General features: G+C 37.9%; 1 protein-coding gene across 14 annotated transcripts in view; it reads right to left on the bottom strand.

Moving 5' to 3' along the window:
- Nucleotides 1-11,323, bottom strand: part of LOC139937838 (uncharacterized) — a 93,873-nt gene extending 82,550 nt beyond the window's left edge. For all 14 annotated transcript variants that reach the window (XM_071933167.1, XM_071933173.1, XM_071933164.1 and 11 more), the window contains exon 1: nt 10,883-11,323. In XM_071933167.1, the coding sequence (XP_071789268.1) occupies nt 10,883-10,994 (112 nt within the window). In that variant the 5' untranslated portion in view covers nt 10,995-11,323. The remainder of the gene's footprint in view (nt 1-10,882) is intronic.
- Nucleotides 11,324-13,555: the final 2,232 nt, after the last annotated feature.

Raw genomic sequence — 13,555 nt, forward strand, 5'->3', positions numbered from 1 at the left:
AACTGCAACTTTCTAAATGTTCAGTAACATCTCGTGTAGTACATACAGGTTTGGAATTACATGGAGGCCAGAATCGCTGTTCCTCTGGTGTTTCTTATACCTTGGTGTGCACCCCTTCAAATGTACACACATCCCCACAGACTATAGAACTTTCCAACAGAAGTGCCCTTCCCAAAATGAAAGATGAATGCATGTATATATGCTCAATAACTGTCCAATAATTCAGAAGATGTGCCAATAAAACAACTTTCTTAAATTTACGGGAGTAATAGCTCCGTGGTGTGAGTAATGAATGAAATAAATGAAGGTACCCACATTACAAGCATTTATTACTGGAAACACTTAACAAAATAACATTTCTGACCTCTTCCTCAACACCTATAGTTATGATCATATTATATTTTGAGAGATTGCTGTAACCTAGCGCAAGTAGACAAACATGACTTCCAATAACTGTATTGTTGTACAGTCAGTTGGACCATTAGACCATAATGCACGGAAACTGCTTTATGGTTATAGACATGTACTCTGTTTGTACATGTAGGCTAATACATGAAGGCCCCATGTGTAGGAATGTCTTGATAAATATGAAGAGTATTTCATTTCATTTACTACCAATCCACATCAGCAATGATTTGCACGAATTCTGGAACTGTTCCTGAAAGACCTGAAGATTGGGTCCATTGACCCATTCTTTATGTAGCAAGACTATTGATTGCTGTATAGGTGTAAAATGAAGCCTTGCTTGGCCAGCAAGATTTGAGTTATTAGGGCAAAGTGTTGAGCAGGGAACCATGAGGAACATTAGCACAGTAGGTAGAGGGTGAATCTCATCCTAACCAGAGTGCTTATTGTGCCTGTGGCAAGCATATAGATAGCATACAATCTATTCCGGTCTGCATTCCTGAATACAACCAAGCTTTTTAAGAGTACCTGGTGATCAGACTTGTGTGACAATCGGCCCAAACTCACTAGTTCATCATCAAATATCAGTAAAATAGTTCCATCACTGAGAATTGTTCCATCCAAATATTGATCCAAACCTAAGATATTCACTCAAACAGCACTTAACATCTTGATCCTTTTGAAACATAAAACCTCCAGGACAGTCGTGATCAAATTGTAAAAAAAGAATGGGAACTAACAAGACATCATTGTATCCTAAATGATACTTCACTCAATCTGGCTGCTTTGTGCTGGCTGCTAAAGAGAGGAGTTTTTCATCTTATCTCCGACAGTGCTTTGGCACAAATCTAACCCTGAATCGATGGCCGCCAAAGGAGGCAATGCAATATTAAACGTGGGAACGGTGCGTGGTTTAATTAAAGCTATATAATCAATCTTCCTAACTTCCAGCCATGCAAAGACTTTGAAATCGATGCACGGGTTTGGAGTGTTTTCGAGGGAAGACACTACACAGCCTTACACTGAACTTCTAGTCATTGGATGCGCTCCAGCCTCAGGACAGCTTCTTGTAACAGCCGTTGAGCGTAGACTCTGTCCTGAATTTAACTTTAAAATTGGAGCACCGTACTGCAAATTAGACAGCCTGTGCCAAGCGGAAAACATGGTGTTTTATTTCACAAGGATTTGCTGAAATACCTCTGGATGAAATCGGGACGAAAAGCCCTGCAAAACAAATCTGTCATTTATCTCGTACGTAGTAGTTGAGGGGTGAATTAAAATTCCATTTTAATTCCAAGTTGTTTTTTAAAAAGAAACAAAAGAGGCCCTTTGGGGATAGCTTTTTGAGTAAAACAGTGAGATAAGAAACAAATATGTAACAAAATAGCAATTGTAAAAAACTCTCAAGTTACATACCTTACAGGAGGTCTGCAATGGTTTAAAGGCATTGACTCTCACTTTTTGAAATAGACTCAACATAAGATTATACATATGTTTTCAGTTTCTCTGTTTTACTGCATTATTTCAAGAGAACCATGTAAATGCTTCAAGGTTTCCAAAGAGCCCCTCTGACGAACATCATGAGGGCTCTCGCTAAATTTTAATTGAGCCATATGAGACCAACTGAGTGTCCTTTATCTATAATTAGACTGACAATTTCATCTGACTTGAGTGCTAAGACACCATTGCTGTTGGATTCTGATTGATTCAAAAAGGTTGCCGGTAAAACTGATTAATCATTAATAAGAGGCGGGAGGTTTAATTAATTAGCATTTAATTGATGTTTCCTTTAATGGTGGGGGGGGGGTGTATTGCAGGCCAGGTACTTCCATCTCTAATTGTCAGCATATTTCTCGGGGCACAAGGTAATGACAAGGGGCATTGGGGCAATGACCAGGGACACCAAGGCAAATACATGGGGCACCAAGGCAATGACCAGGGGCATAGTGGCCTCCATTTTCTCCATGGCACAGTATCAGGTCAGGAGCTGTGTTGGTATTCATCACCTCAGACTCTTGCTGTAAATTACTGACTACCCCATGGGATCTCCTCGTGCTGGTGGTCAATATTGAGTTGAAGACACTCAGCCACCAAGGCAATGACCAGGGGCATCGAGGCAATGACCAGGGGCACCAAGGTTTCCTGCATGGCACAGTGTAAGGTCAGGAGCTGTGTTGGTATTCATCACCTCAAACTCTTGCTGTAAATTACTGTGACTACCCCATGGGATCTCCTTATGCAGCCTGGTCAATATTGAGTTGAAGCCACTAGTGACCTGCTCAATCTGGTGCCATGCCTAGTTTCTTTTATATTACTCTGTCATAAATGACCTGACCCATTGGCAGTGACTGTTTCAATTTGAGAATAGGGACAGGGGAAATTTACTCCTTAAGAATCAATCAATAATGCAAGGGAAGACTAAGCATTTAATTTATTTCATTTTGCTAAACCATACAGGTTCAAGTATCATCGATGAAGGAATCGTGGCTGAAATATTCAACACTTTTATTTAAATACTCATTGTATTGTACAAAGTTGGCATTAGATAGAATACTAAGTTTACCAATATTTAATTAAATATGCCAGACGAACCTGGGGGATGGTGTGGGAGGGGGGAGGGGTGCAAGCTCATTTCAAAGCCCTGTAGGGAAATGCCTCTACTACTATAACTTTAGAAAAGGACTGACATAATTGAACAATCATGAAATAAACATGCTTTCTTATTCCTCATTCCATATACGTTTTGAACATCAATGCCCTTTAGCAGGTCATAAACAGCACGTTTTATCTAGGAATCTAAATCACAGTAGAGGTGAAACTTGCAGGAAAACTACGCTCATATTTCCTTCTCCGTTAGCGATATAAACATTCCACTCCGACAGCATGCAATACTGCCTGAAAGCCAAGGGGAACATTTTATTAGATAAGCTGCAACTGGAACACATCAATAAATCTACTCGTATTCATTCTGCCCTCTCGTAGCGAAATTTGCCATTTGGTGAAATGTAATACCTGATCTAATTGAAATGAATATTTCCACCCAAGTGTTTTAATATTGTTTTTATGATAAGTGTGTCAATGGAATGTCAACTTTATGTACCATTGTAGTGGATAAAGGGAAGTGTGTGAATAAATGAAGTAACACAACAAACATGGAATTATCATCAATTTCTATAAATTCTGAAGGAAAACTTTCTGTAATGTGTCCTTTTTGATGTTTCTAAAATTAAACTTGACTCTCTCTCTAGTTCATTAATGAAATTATTTTGGTAATAATTCCCATTTTTTTTGTTTTTGTTTTACACAATAACCTATATTTAGGTTTAGACTGTGTTTTTTAGGCCTACATACAAGTACTTATTTCACTAATTCGTTTTATTCACAGGTTTATGTGATAAAAATGAACTATATGGCCCAAATGGTCTTAGTTTTAAAAAGTTTTTGTTTCTTTCTTCATTTTTAAACTGACATTTTTTACTCTGCTTCAAACCTCCATGCCTATTGCCCAAACAGACAAGAAAACATACAAGACTGATTTTAAGTTCTCTGTTTATTGTCACTTCTTCCCTAAGGACCAACTCTGTCCAAGCTCTGTCTGTGTCTTAAAGTGACAGCTCTGCAGTGCAGCATAAATTAAAAAGCTCTAATTGACGGAATTGAAATTCTGAGGGTGAACTTGCTGCATTAGTGGACTAACCAGGCTGTGAATACTACAACTAGAACAACCTGCTGCCTTGCTTGCTAAACTAGTGCAGTTATGTAGAACCTTATGCTATATGTACCTCAATCCATGCTCAAACACTGAGAGGTCTCATAGCCCTGCATGCTAATGTGGTTTGTTTCAGGATGGCAGTTGATTAAAAGAAGCCTTAGTAAACTATTGATATTGTGGTTGTTAAGATTGCACGTTTTCTAGGGAAAAAAATCAATAGGCCTAAATCACTGTTTTATAGAAGATATAATTGCCATTCTCTGAACACTTTCACACACTTAACCAGGCCTGGAATTCATCTGTGATAGGGCAAGGCCATTTGTCATTACGCAAAGGGCGCTTCCATTGGAAAATCTTCAATTTCAAGTGTACAAGGGGCACCAAGGCCTGAGACCAGGGCAACAGAGACCATGAACTCCAGGTGGCTGCCATGTAAATGAAACTGAATGAATGGTTTACAGCAGATCATAACGGTAGACCATTTAATGGTTTACAGGGGTCGACTTTTCAAAGAGTTAGGACTCGTCTTATCTCAAGTTAGGACGAGTAACTCATCTTAACTTAGGATTAATCTTAAGGTCTGCATGTTACAGTGCAGGGTTAGGAAGAGTTTTGTGAAATCGACGGCAGATCCTTTTATTCAGTTCCAATTTGAAGCCATCCTGGTATGCCCCACTCTGCAACAATACGCCCAGTCGCCCACAAAACAAGTTACCTCTGAAGGTTAGACTTATGTTTGACCTTTTGTAAACTAATGGTGCTTTGTATAACGAAACATCAACTACCATCAATTCAAAGAACATTAATGTACTTGGTGGGGGGTACAATACTTACCATGTAAATAGACTGCACCACTGGTACCAAACACTGATAGGCTCAGGTACAAGGTGCAAGTATAAATTGTAAATTGTCCAAAAAAAAGATTGATTATAATTTCGGTGAATAAAGTCGGTTACTTGTATGTTTGAGACTTCATTCAAATAGAGCAAGGACAGGGAGGTTAAGTTGGCAAAGTTCACCAAGAATGTAAATGTCCAATGTACAAGTCAGACAGTGAGTAAAAGAAGTTTTAGCACAGTCCTATATTTTCATAAATATGGAATATGTATCCATCAAGTTTGTTCGTGTTCCCTTGTGGTTTATATCGATAAATATTAATGTCTTTATTTAGCTAGATCCATTTTAAAGTCTTTGAACATTCATTAATATCATTTCACAGATGCTGACGGAACACTTAGGTATGTCTATCCAACCTATTGACCAAATTCACGTGACATTGTCATAACCCATGATCAATCTAGAATGTGCCATTTTTTACTGTTAGATTCGCATCATGCAATGACACTCTATTTTGACCCTCAAACTGGCAGACCATGGTGGAGAGAAGCCACTGTTGCTACGGCAACAAAAGGGTCAATACTTTATTTTATCCCGACTCTTATGTTTTTAGGTAACTTGGCTCCTTAGCTTTTAAAGGGTCAGGAAGATCTGACAGTCTTCATATTAATAGAGAAGAAGACCTTGCCAATTACTTGCACAATGAAAGACATTTTAAATAAACAAATGTATACACATTGAGGGTTATTTGCAGATGACAGATCACAGTTGCTGCTTAAAGATGAACTTCCAAAATCACATTCTTTATCTTAAATTTAAGGAGATTGCGCTAGACATTTTGTAATACCAATAATTATTAATGATTCATAATTTTTTTATTAATTTTTTTGCTTGTTAATTTTAAAACTGATTTGACTTTACTTACTTAAGTTGTCTTTCAGAGGCTCTCCTTTGGTATTTGATAGATGAGGGGGAATAGGCGTTAGGGTAAGAGAAAATGTCTAATCCTGTCTCCTCATACATGTATAAGTGGTTTACTATACAAAGATTACTCCTCTCTCAACAGAATCCAACACCCAGAACCCAAAACAGTTAACACTCATTATGGTGGTATGCTTTAACCAAAGTAAAACATTATCAATCAATTTGGTTCAGCCTCCAGTCTTAACAGAATCAAAAAGAAAGGATTGGAGGTAGTTAAAATATTTTCAAGTTCTTGAAAGAAGTGAAGAGTCTGACAACATCAAATAGCCTTCAAGGCTCCAGGTACAGAACAAGTCAACCAAAACCAAAAGAGATTGTTACTTTAATAGTAGACACTCCCACTGTGCTTAAACTACATGTATAAATTGATGTTGTAATTTTGTAAAGCATACAAAAACATTACAGGTGTGTGAGTCAGTGCTAACCAGATGTATTTCCCTCCTTTAATTCCGACTGGGTTGACAAACCTCATGCAGATAAGTAACCCGGTATGATTTAAGGAAGTTTTTCCAACTGCGTAAGACTTCTTTTGGAGGCCACTACCAGCTGGGTATAAAGTCTGAACAGCACATGGCTGTAATGAGTTTGAAGCTGAAGTATGTACCAAGTAGTCTGAACTAGGTGGAGTATTCAAGGTGTACACTTCATGAATGTACTCAATTAAATACTGCAGTGTAATAACTAAGGTGATTATTGTTTAAAACTAGATCAGAGTATTGTTCCAACATGATTGATCTCATTGTGGGGGGTTCTAATAATCCTCTAAGTGGGCTGGACAAAAACCACGGTGTGAAATTGGAATAATTATTTTTCAAAGTTGTTTGATCAACTTAAAAGAGAGCCTATAATAATTTTAAAGTTTCCATGTAAAATAGACTTCCTTGACCAAGTCATATTATTTTTAACCCATAAGTAAAATCTGTGAATACCACTCATGGTCTTACCAATGTTGTGCCTTTTCACAGCATGTCCAGATGTGAGTTTGGGGTAGTTTGGAGGTAGAAATCCCCATATGACACGTTATGTCAACAACATGTGCTTACACTTGACCAAATCTATTATTTATAAACTTTCTCAGAATGACAAAGAAATAGTAAAACAGTTTCTTTTTGACCAGTAAATTTGTTATTGCTGCATTTGTGAACCAGTTTCGACACAAAGCTAATGCTTTCCTTGTGCCCCTAGTTAGTTTGGTACCTTTAATCCTGTATTGCATGAACATCAAACTACAATGTGAGCCAAAAGTGAAACCCTCAACAGGCTGGCACGTATTCCTACTAAATAGTTGATATTGAAAGCATTGACATAAGTGACCACATAATAGAAACGTCAACTAGTTTTCAAGACACGTTACAATCACACGGTTTTGTTGAAGTTCCCCGAAAACTATGATCTCATCAAATTCCAAAAAAAAGAAAAGTAAAACCAAAATGTTATGAACTTTATGTTCAAATCACAGTCATTTTGCGAGGTGACAAGAGCCGACAGGCAGTGCATGTATTATTTATGTTCCCATTAACTTAGAGTGCATGCCATACCTTACCCCTCCAGTTGAATAATGAGTTTTCTAGTTCTTCTGGTTTCAAACCCAACCCACGCAGGCAATCCTTTTGTTGCCCACTCAAATAGCTTAGCCATGCTGGGTGCGTCTCTTGTTATTGTTGGTTACTTCTTTCAGACTGTTCATCAAGCCTTGATAGGTACCTTCCCCAGTAGGAATGGGGGTCAACGACAAAGGTACAGGCTGTCAACTATCTCGGAAGAGCTTTCATTTTTGGAGAATGGCCATAAAACCTGGATAAAAATGTTGATGCGAGACAGCAGTTTACAGGAATGTAACATTGTGTGTCTGCAACGTGGCGTGCACAATTTTTCTGGAATACTTGAAACTGAAAAAGGCTTGTGTACCTGAATGCTCACTCTACATAAATCACACATTTTGTTTGTCAATAATACAGACAGGAGTCACAGTTCAACCTTATTGACATTTAAGCCTTACAAGTACGCCCCTTACAATTAAAAAACTGCTATGGGCTAGTAAACGCCATCTACTAGTTTCAAGGCAAAGTGTTTCCAATGGTTGCAAACTAAACAAGCCAAGAGAAAAGTTGAAAGTTCCTCAATAGTCATTATGCTGTACTGAATTGAAGAGTAGCTAGGTATTAATTACAAAAACAGTACTGCCCCGAATAATAAACCACAAGGGAAATTGAACAGGTAACATCATATCGTTCAATTTAAGACAATGACTAGAAAGTCAAGCTGGCCAGATAAAAATTATAAAGCTCATAATTATAGGGAGAAAGGCCTACTCTTCCTCCATGTACATGTCTGAGTCACCACATGAGGGCACTGTTCAGATGTTCCCGCTACGTGTAGCCTACTTCCATCCAATATACTGTGGGTTACTAAACAGAACTCGCCATTGCACGAGACGACCAGAACAGAATCTACAGGATTTGTATTGGACTCATGAATGATCCCCAGACAAAGTACTACATTACTTCCTGAATTGCTCTTTCTGTTTGACAATTGGTAACAGAAGGCTCTGCATGATGCATGATACTAGAGAGAGTTCAATACAACAAAGCACAATGGTTGGTAACCTTGAAGGTTCTATTACACCCCCACATCTCCCACCATAGAACTCCTACCAAGACAACACACACCATAGTGTAAGCACACACCAATTATTTCAGTTTTCTGGGATCAATGTTTTTATCATTCTTTAGGATAAACTTTCTAGGCTTACTAGGCTTTTAAAATGCAAATAGTTGTCTTAAATTGTCTTGATTAAAAAACCACACACGATTGGTGGTGTGGGGAAGCTTGGTGGTGTGGGGGAAGCCAGGGTGAAATACATAAAAGAGTCCACACATTATGAATTTAGTTGATTGTGATTCCAACACTCAGCGCAACAGCACTTGACTTATGCAATTCATACCATCAATGGTCACGATGGCCATGATGGTCCGGAGTGTTGAAAATTCCAATCATCAGATTGCTCAATACTAGACAGCTTAATGTGAATTTAATGTGAAGAAATGTGCAGAATGCTAAGCCTTCCCATCTACCATCAGTGACAGCAGAACTGCATCAGTCATTATTGATTCCACATTTCTTGTCCGAGGGACTTATTAATACAAGGTTTTTGTGAGTGCATTTAATCACGTGTACAGTCTGGGGGTTTCTGGGCAAAACTTGCCAAATGATGTAACAATATAATTAGCACTGATTTTAACTCTTCTATTCTGCAATTACATGGAATGAATTATAATCAGTTCTGTCCAGTATCTGAAAAACAGTTACACAAATAGTTTCAACAATGGCTGTAGGCCCTCTGTGCACCAACACTCTAATCAAAGGCATGTGGGCATTGTTGCTTTACATAGTTTAAACATCTTAATATTAAAAAAGATTAATAACTTTTTAATCTATCAATATAAACCACAGTTAACGGTTGTAAGGCTTCTGACTGGCACCCCCGAACAAAGATATTGACAAAATAGGGACACCGCCAATATAGGGCTAGATAGCTCAGTTGGTAGAGCGCCGGCACGTTAATCCGGAGGTCGTTGGTTCGAATCCCACTCTAGTCAATTCTTTGTTCAACCCCAAAAATCAACTTTTTAATCTGTTAGATCTTTTTACTGACCCGTATCGATCATCTTGACTAATCATGACAAATGAAACAAAGACATCTTGTTAGAGTTAGGCTACACAGATTATGACTGATATAATAAAAAATGTGCATACTAGCACTGTCACCATTGTTTGGTAACTAAAATATGGGGAAAAAAGACTCTAGAAAGGAATATTTAACAATCCCCTTGAAACGATTGTTATTTTGTGCTTAGCTGATAGCGATACGGTATCACTATAGACTTAAAATTTACATGAACTCAAAATGTTTGACTAAATTACCCTCAATATGATGGGGCCTAGGAAACATTTGTTAGTTTCCTATTCTACTAATTCTACTAACAGTCAACAATCACCCAGCTCTGAGCATAGAGCAAGGAAGTGAACTGTACATTCCTAAGCAGGTAGATACACTGGCCAGCCTTAACTGGCCACACAGAATGGGTTGTTAATAACACCAGCCTTTTGTGATTTGTGATCTTGAATTTCTTTCAAGGACTTCTTTCTCTGTGTGTGGGGATTAGTGGCAACAGTAGATATTTGAAGGAGCTGCATTATGACTGTATTGGGTCTTTCTTTACGGCTTAAACAAACAATAAACAGAGTTTTCTTTGAATAAAGGCCTCCCTGTCTTCAGGATATTCACTGAAGAGTGACCACTGTTTATGAAACAGATCTTTAAAAAAGGTCCTTGTTCAAAATCATAGGTAGAAATAATAACCACAGTCAGTTGTTCTTGTATTATAAACGTAGCTTTTTAGAAAAGACAAAGTTCCTATATATCTAAAATACGCCAAAGAGTGTACGTTTAGTGCAATTTGACCAGTTGCCAGAGATCAAGGATCTGAGCTTCTATTTTGACCACTGCTGAGCAAGGGTGGGGGGGGGGGTCCTTTTCAAAATTTTGCCGTAGCAACATAAAATTAGGATAACTTTCCGTATGGCGCCAACACTTTTTCACTCATTTTTACAAAAAGGGATATATCAATCAGGTAAATTAGATACTACATTATTTTATTTCGAATGAAAAAGTGGTGGCGCCATACGGAAACTTTTCCGTTGCTACCTCAACATTGCCGGTAATTTGAATGGTTTTAACATTTTGATCATCAAGACAATTCTACAGAATTCTGCTTGTACTACCGCTACAATAAAATGTTGAACAGTTCGCCCACAATCATGGAAATGACATAAATGAATGAAGTTCATGCTAACTAGTGCAAACTTCAGTTAGAATACTAATAGAGTCAGACCAGACACAGACACACACAGGTCACTATGCACACAGCTTGCTATACGTACCTTGCCCAAGAGTTCCAGAATTGAGAAAAGTTAATACAAACGAAACTAGACATGTCCACTGTACTCGACGAATTCCAAACCCAGGCGTCCACACAAGTTTATGTTGGGCCATATTTCCAGCTTTTGGCACTCGTGCCAACAGTGCAGGACCTTACTTTGTAGTCCTTCTGTGAGTCCACAATAATCCAGTCAGAGGTTCATTAAAAAAATCCTATGTTTTGAGTCGGCATTAGAGAAATTCAACGAAGGTTTTGTAGTGTTGTTATTCCCGTTGCGATGTTCCCGGTCGCCCCAGCGTGCAGTACACTGCAGTCTGCCGTGTGTATGTGATATTCGCCCCGTGTGTGTCGTCTCGTACATCCGTCCGTACCGTGCAGTAGGTGTACAGCCCCGATGCACAGAAACACACCGTACGTAAACACAACGGAAGTCACACTTTGAAACGCAGTCCCGATCCCCTCCGCCGTGTGATGACTGCTCCTGCAAGGTCAAATGGGATGTCCCGATTTAAATAAATTACCATAAGAAAAGAAACTCGCGGCGTTAGCCAATCAGAGCTGAGCGGCTCTCTTGTATTTGTATAAACACGCCCAGTTCACTCGCGACAGTGACTTTCTATGAAACAAAAGGGTTTGGCTTTTTAGACTTATTGGAACGGGAACTCAAATGAACGGCGGTAGTATGCACAAAATGACACATTCAGAGATTTCGTATTATTTCCTAATCAAGATTGAACTTTTATTTTTGTTAATTACAAAATCTGATTAGGCCTAACTTGCATTTTATTAATACATTAATCGACAAAACATTTTAGGACAACATTGGTATGGGGCTGGATGGACAACGAATGAACAACGCATACACACATTGCGTCGAAAATGACGGAGTACTTTCAAATTAGCGATGGTCATCAATAGTCTTTATTTTATTTTAATTGTCTTAATTACTCATATTGTTCCTAATTAATCAGTAATGTCTGTTGTTACATTAGTTTAAATATAAAACTAAAAGGGGCGTGTTTATTTTTTTTTAAATAATATTATGACAATTTGTAGAATAGTGGGCTCTTTATTATAATAAAGAGCCCACTATTCTACAAATTGTCTATAAATATAAAAAAAGGTTTGTTATGAAATGAATACGGTCGGAAAGATGTCTTAAAATTAGAATACAATACTGTGTGGATTTTCCTTAAAAACGGTCCGCCATTTTGTAGAACCAAAATGTTGACTCCACCAAACGTGGTATAGCACAAAGCGCGAATCTAAGGCAACGCGTCCCTTTAATGTTCAGTTTTCTATGTTTAGTTAAAGGAACACTGGATCGGTCGAGTTGGTCTTTGAAAAGCGTTTGTATTCGTGTGTTAAAAATGCATATGACAATGATCCACACAAGTATCACTCGAGATAGCGTGGTTTTCCTTTTACCTCGTCTACAGTCGACAAACACGGTCGGCCATTTATAGGAGTCAAATTTTTGACTCCCAAAACTGGTCGACCGTGTTTGTTCGCAAAGTAACAGAAAAACAGCGCAATTTCGAGGCAAATGTGTGTGGATAATTGTATTCTACTTTTAAAAACATCTTTCTAACCATATGCATTTAATAAACGGTTACAAACACTTTTCAAAGATCAACTCAACCGATCGAAGGCAACGTGTTCCTTTAATTAGTAGGGCCTTACTACTAAATTGTCATTTCAGCGCTTTTATGGTGAATGCCTATAATTACAAGTCGATGATATTTTTGTTTATAATTCAATTTGTCTCACCGACCAGTGACTCCTGAAAAACAGTGTTCAAAGTAATGTTTTGGTCATACATTTAAATAAGAAAATTGATTTGTATGTTTGCTGCATATAACCTGCCTGTGCGTAAATTTAATTTTGTTTAACATTATGTTCCTCTACAATTCTCAGGCCTGGAGTCTTATATAAGAGAGGTTTCTATAAAATAAAAATAAAACTACGTTTCTTCAGAGGAATTAAATGCTTTTTACTATCAAACAGCTCTCCATTGCTCGTTAACAAATAGTTTTTTTTGCTAACAAATATTTTTGCAACAATAGTGTCCCGGATAACAGAGCAGAGAAAACAAGGAAGTTGTGGTCAAAACATAAGTTTAGTTAGTAGAGAGGAATATTTGGATTAAATTCAATTAGTTAATGTCTCTCAATGAACATGACAAGGTTTCACCGTTTGCAAAGTATACCGAAGCGTTACGCGGTAACGCTTCTCAGATTCAAATTGTGTGGCATAAAAACTGTTACCCGTTTTTACATAACCACATTACTTCATGGTGAAACTTTCTCAATTTGATAGATAATATCAAATGCTCAGCTTGGCTCATAACCAAAGGTTTTCATTGCCATTCATTTTATTAGTGATTACCAAACGTATCCCTTTAAGAAATGAAAGATGAAATTCAAAGTGATTCCATCTTGAGAGATGTAAAATTAGAAGACAAAGCCAATGGAACCTGATACGAATGCTGCGATGGTGGACTATGTAGTGATACGAATAGTGGCACTGCTCGTCTTCATTGTAACAACGTGGTTAATAAAACAAATTACTAGGAATATTATATTAAAGTTGGCGCCAGAGGCGGGAAAGACAATTTATTAAAGAACAATCAGCCAGAGTTGTATGCAACTTGAGCATCAACCACGGAGGACAT

This window comes from Asterias amurensis, chromosome 5 (assembly GCF_032118995.1).
Source record: "Asterias amurensis chromosome 5, ASM3211899v1".
Classification (NCBI taxonomy): Eukaryota; Metazoa; Echinodermata; class Asteroidea; order Forcipulatida; family Asteriidae; genus Asterias; species Asterias amurensis.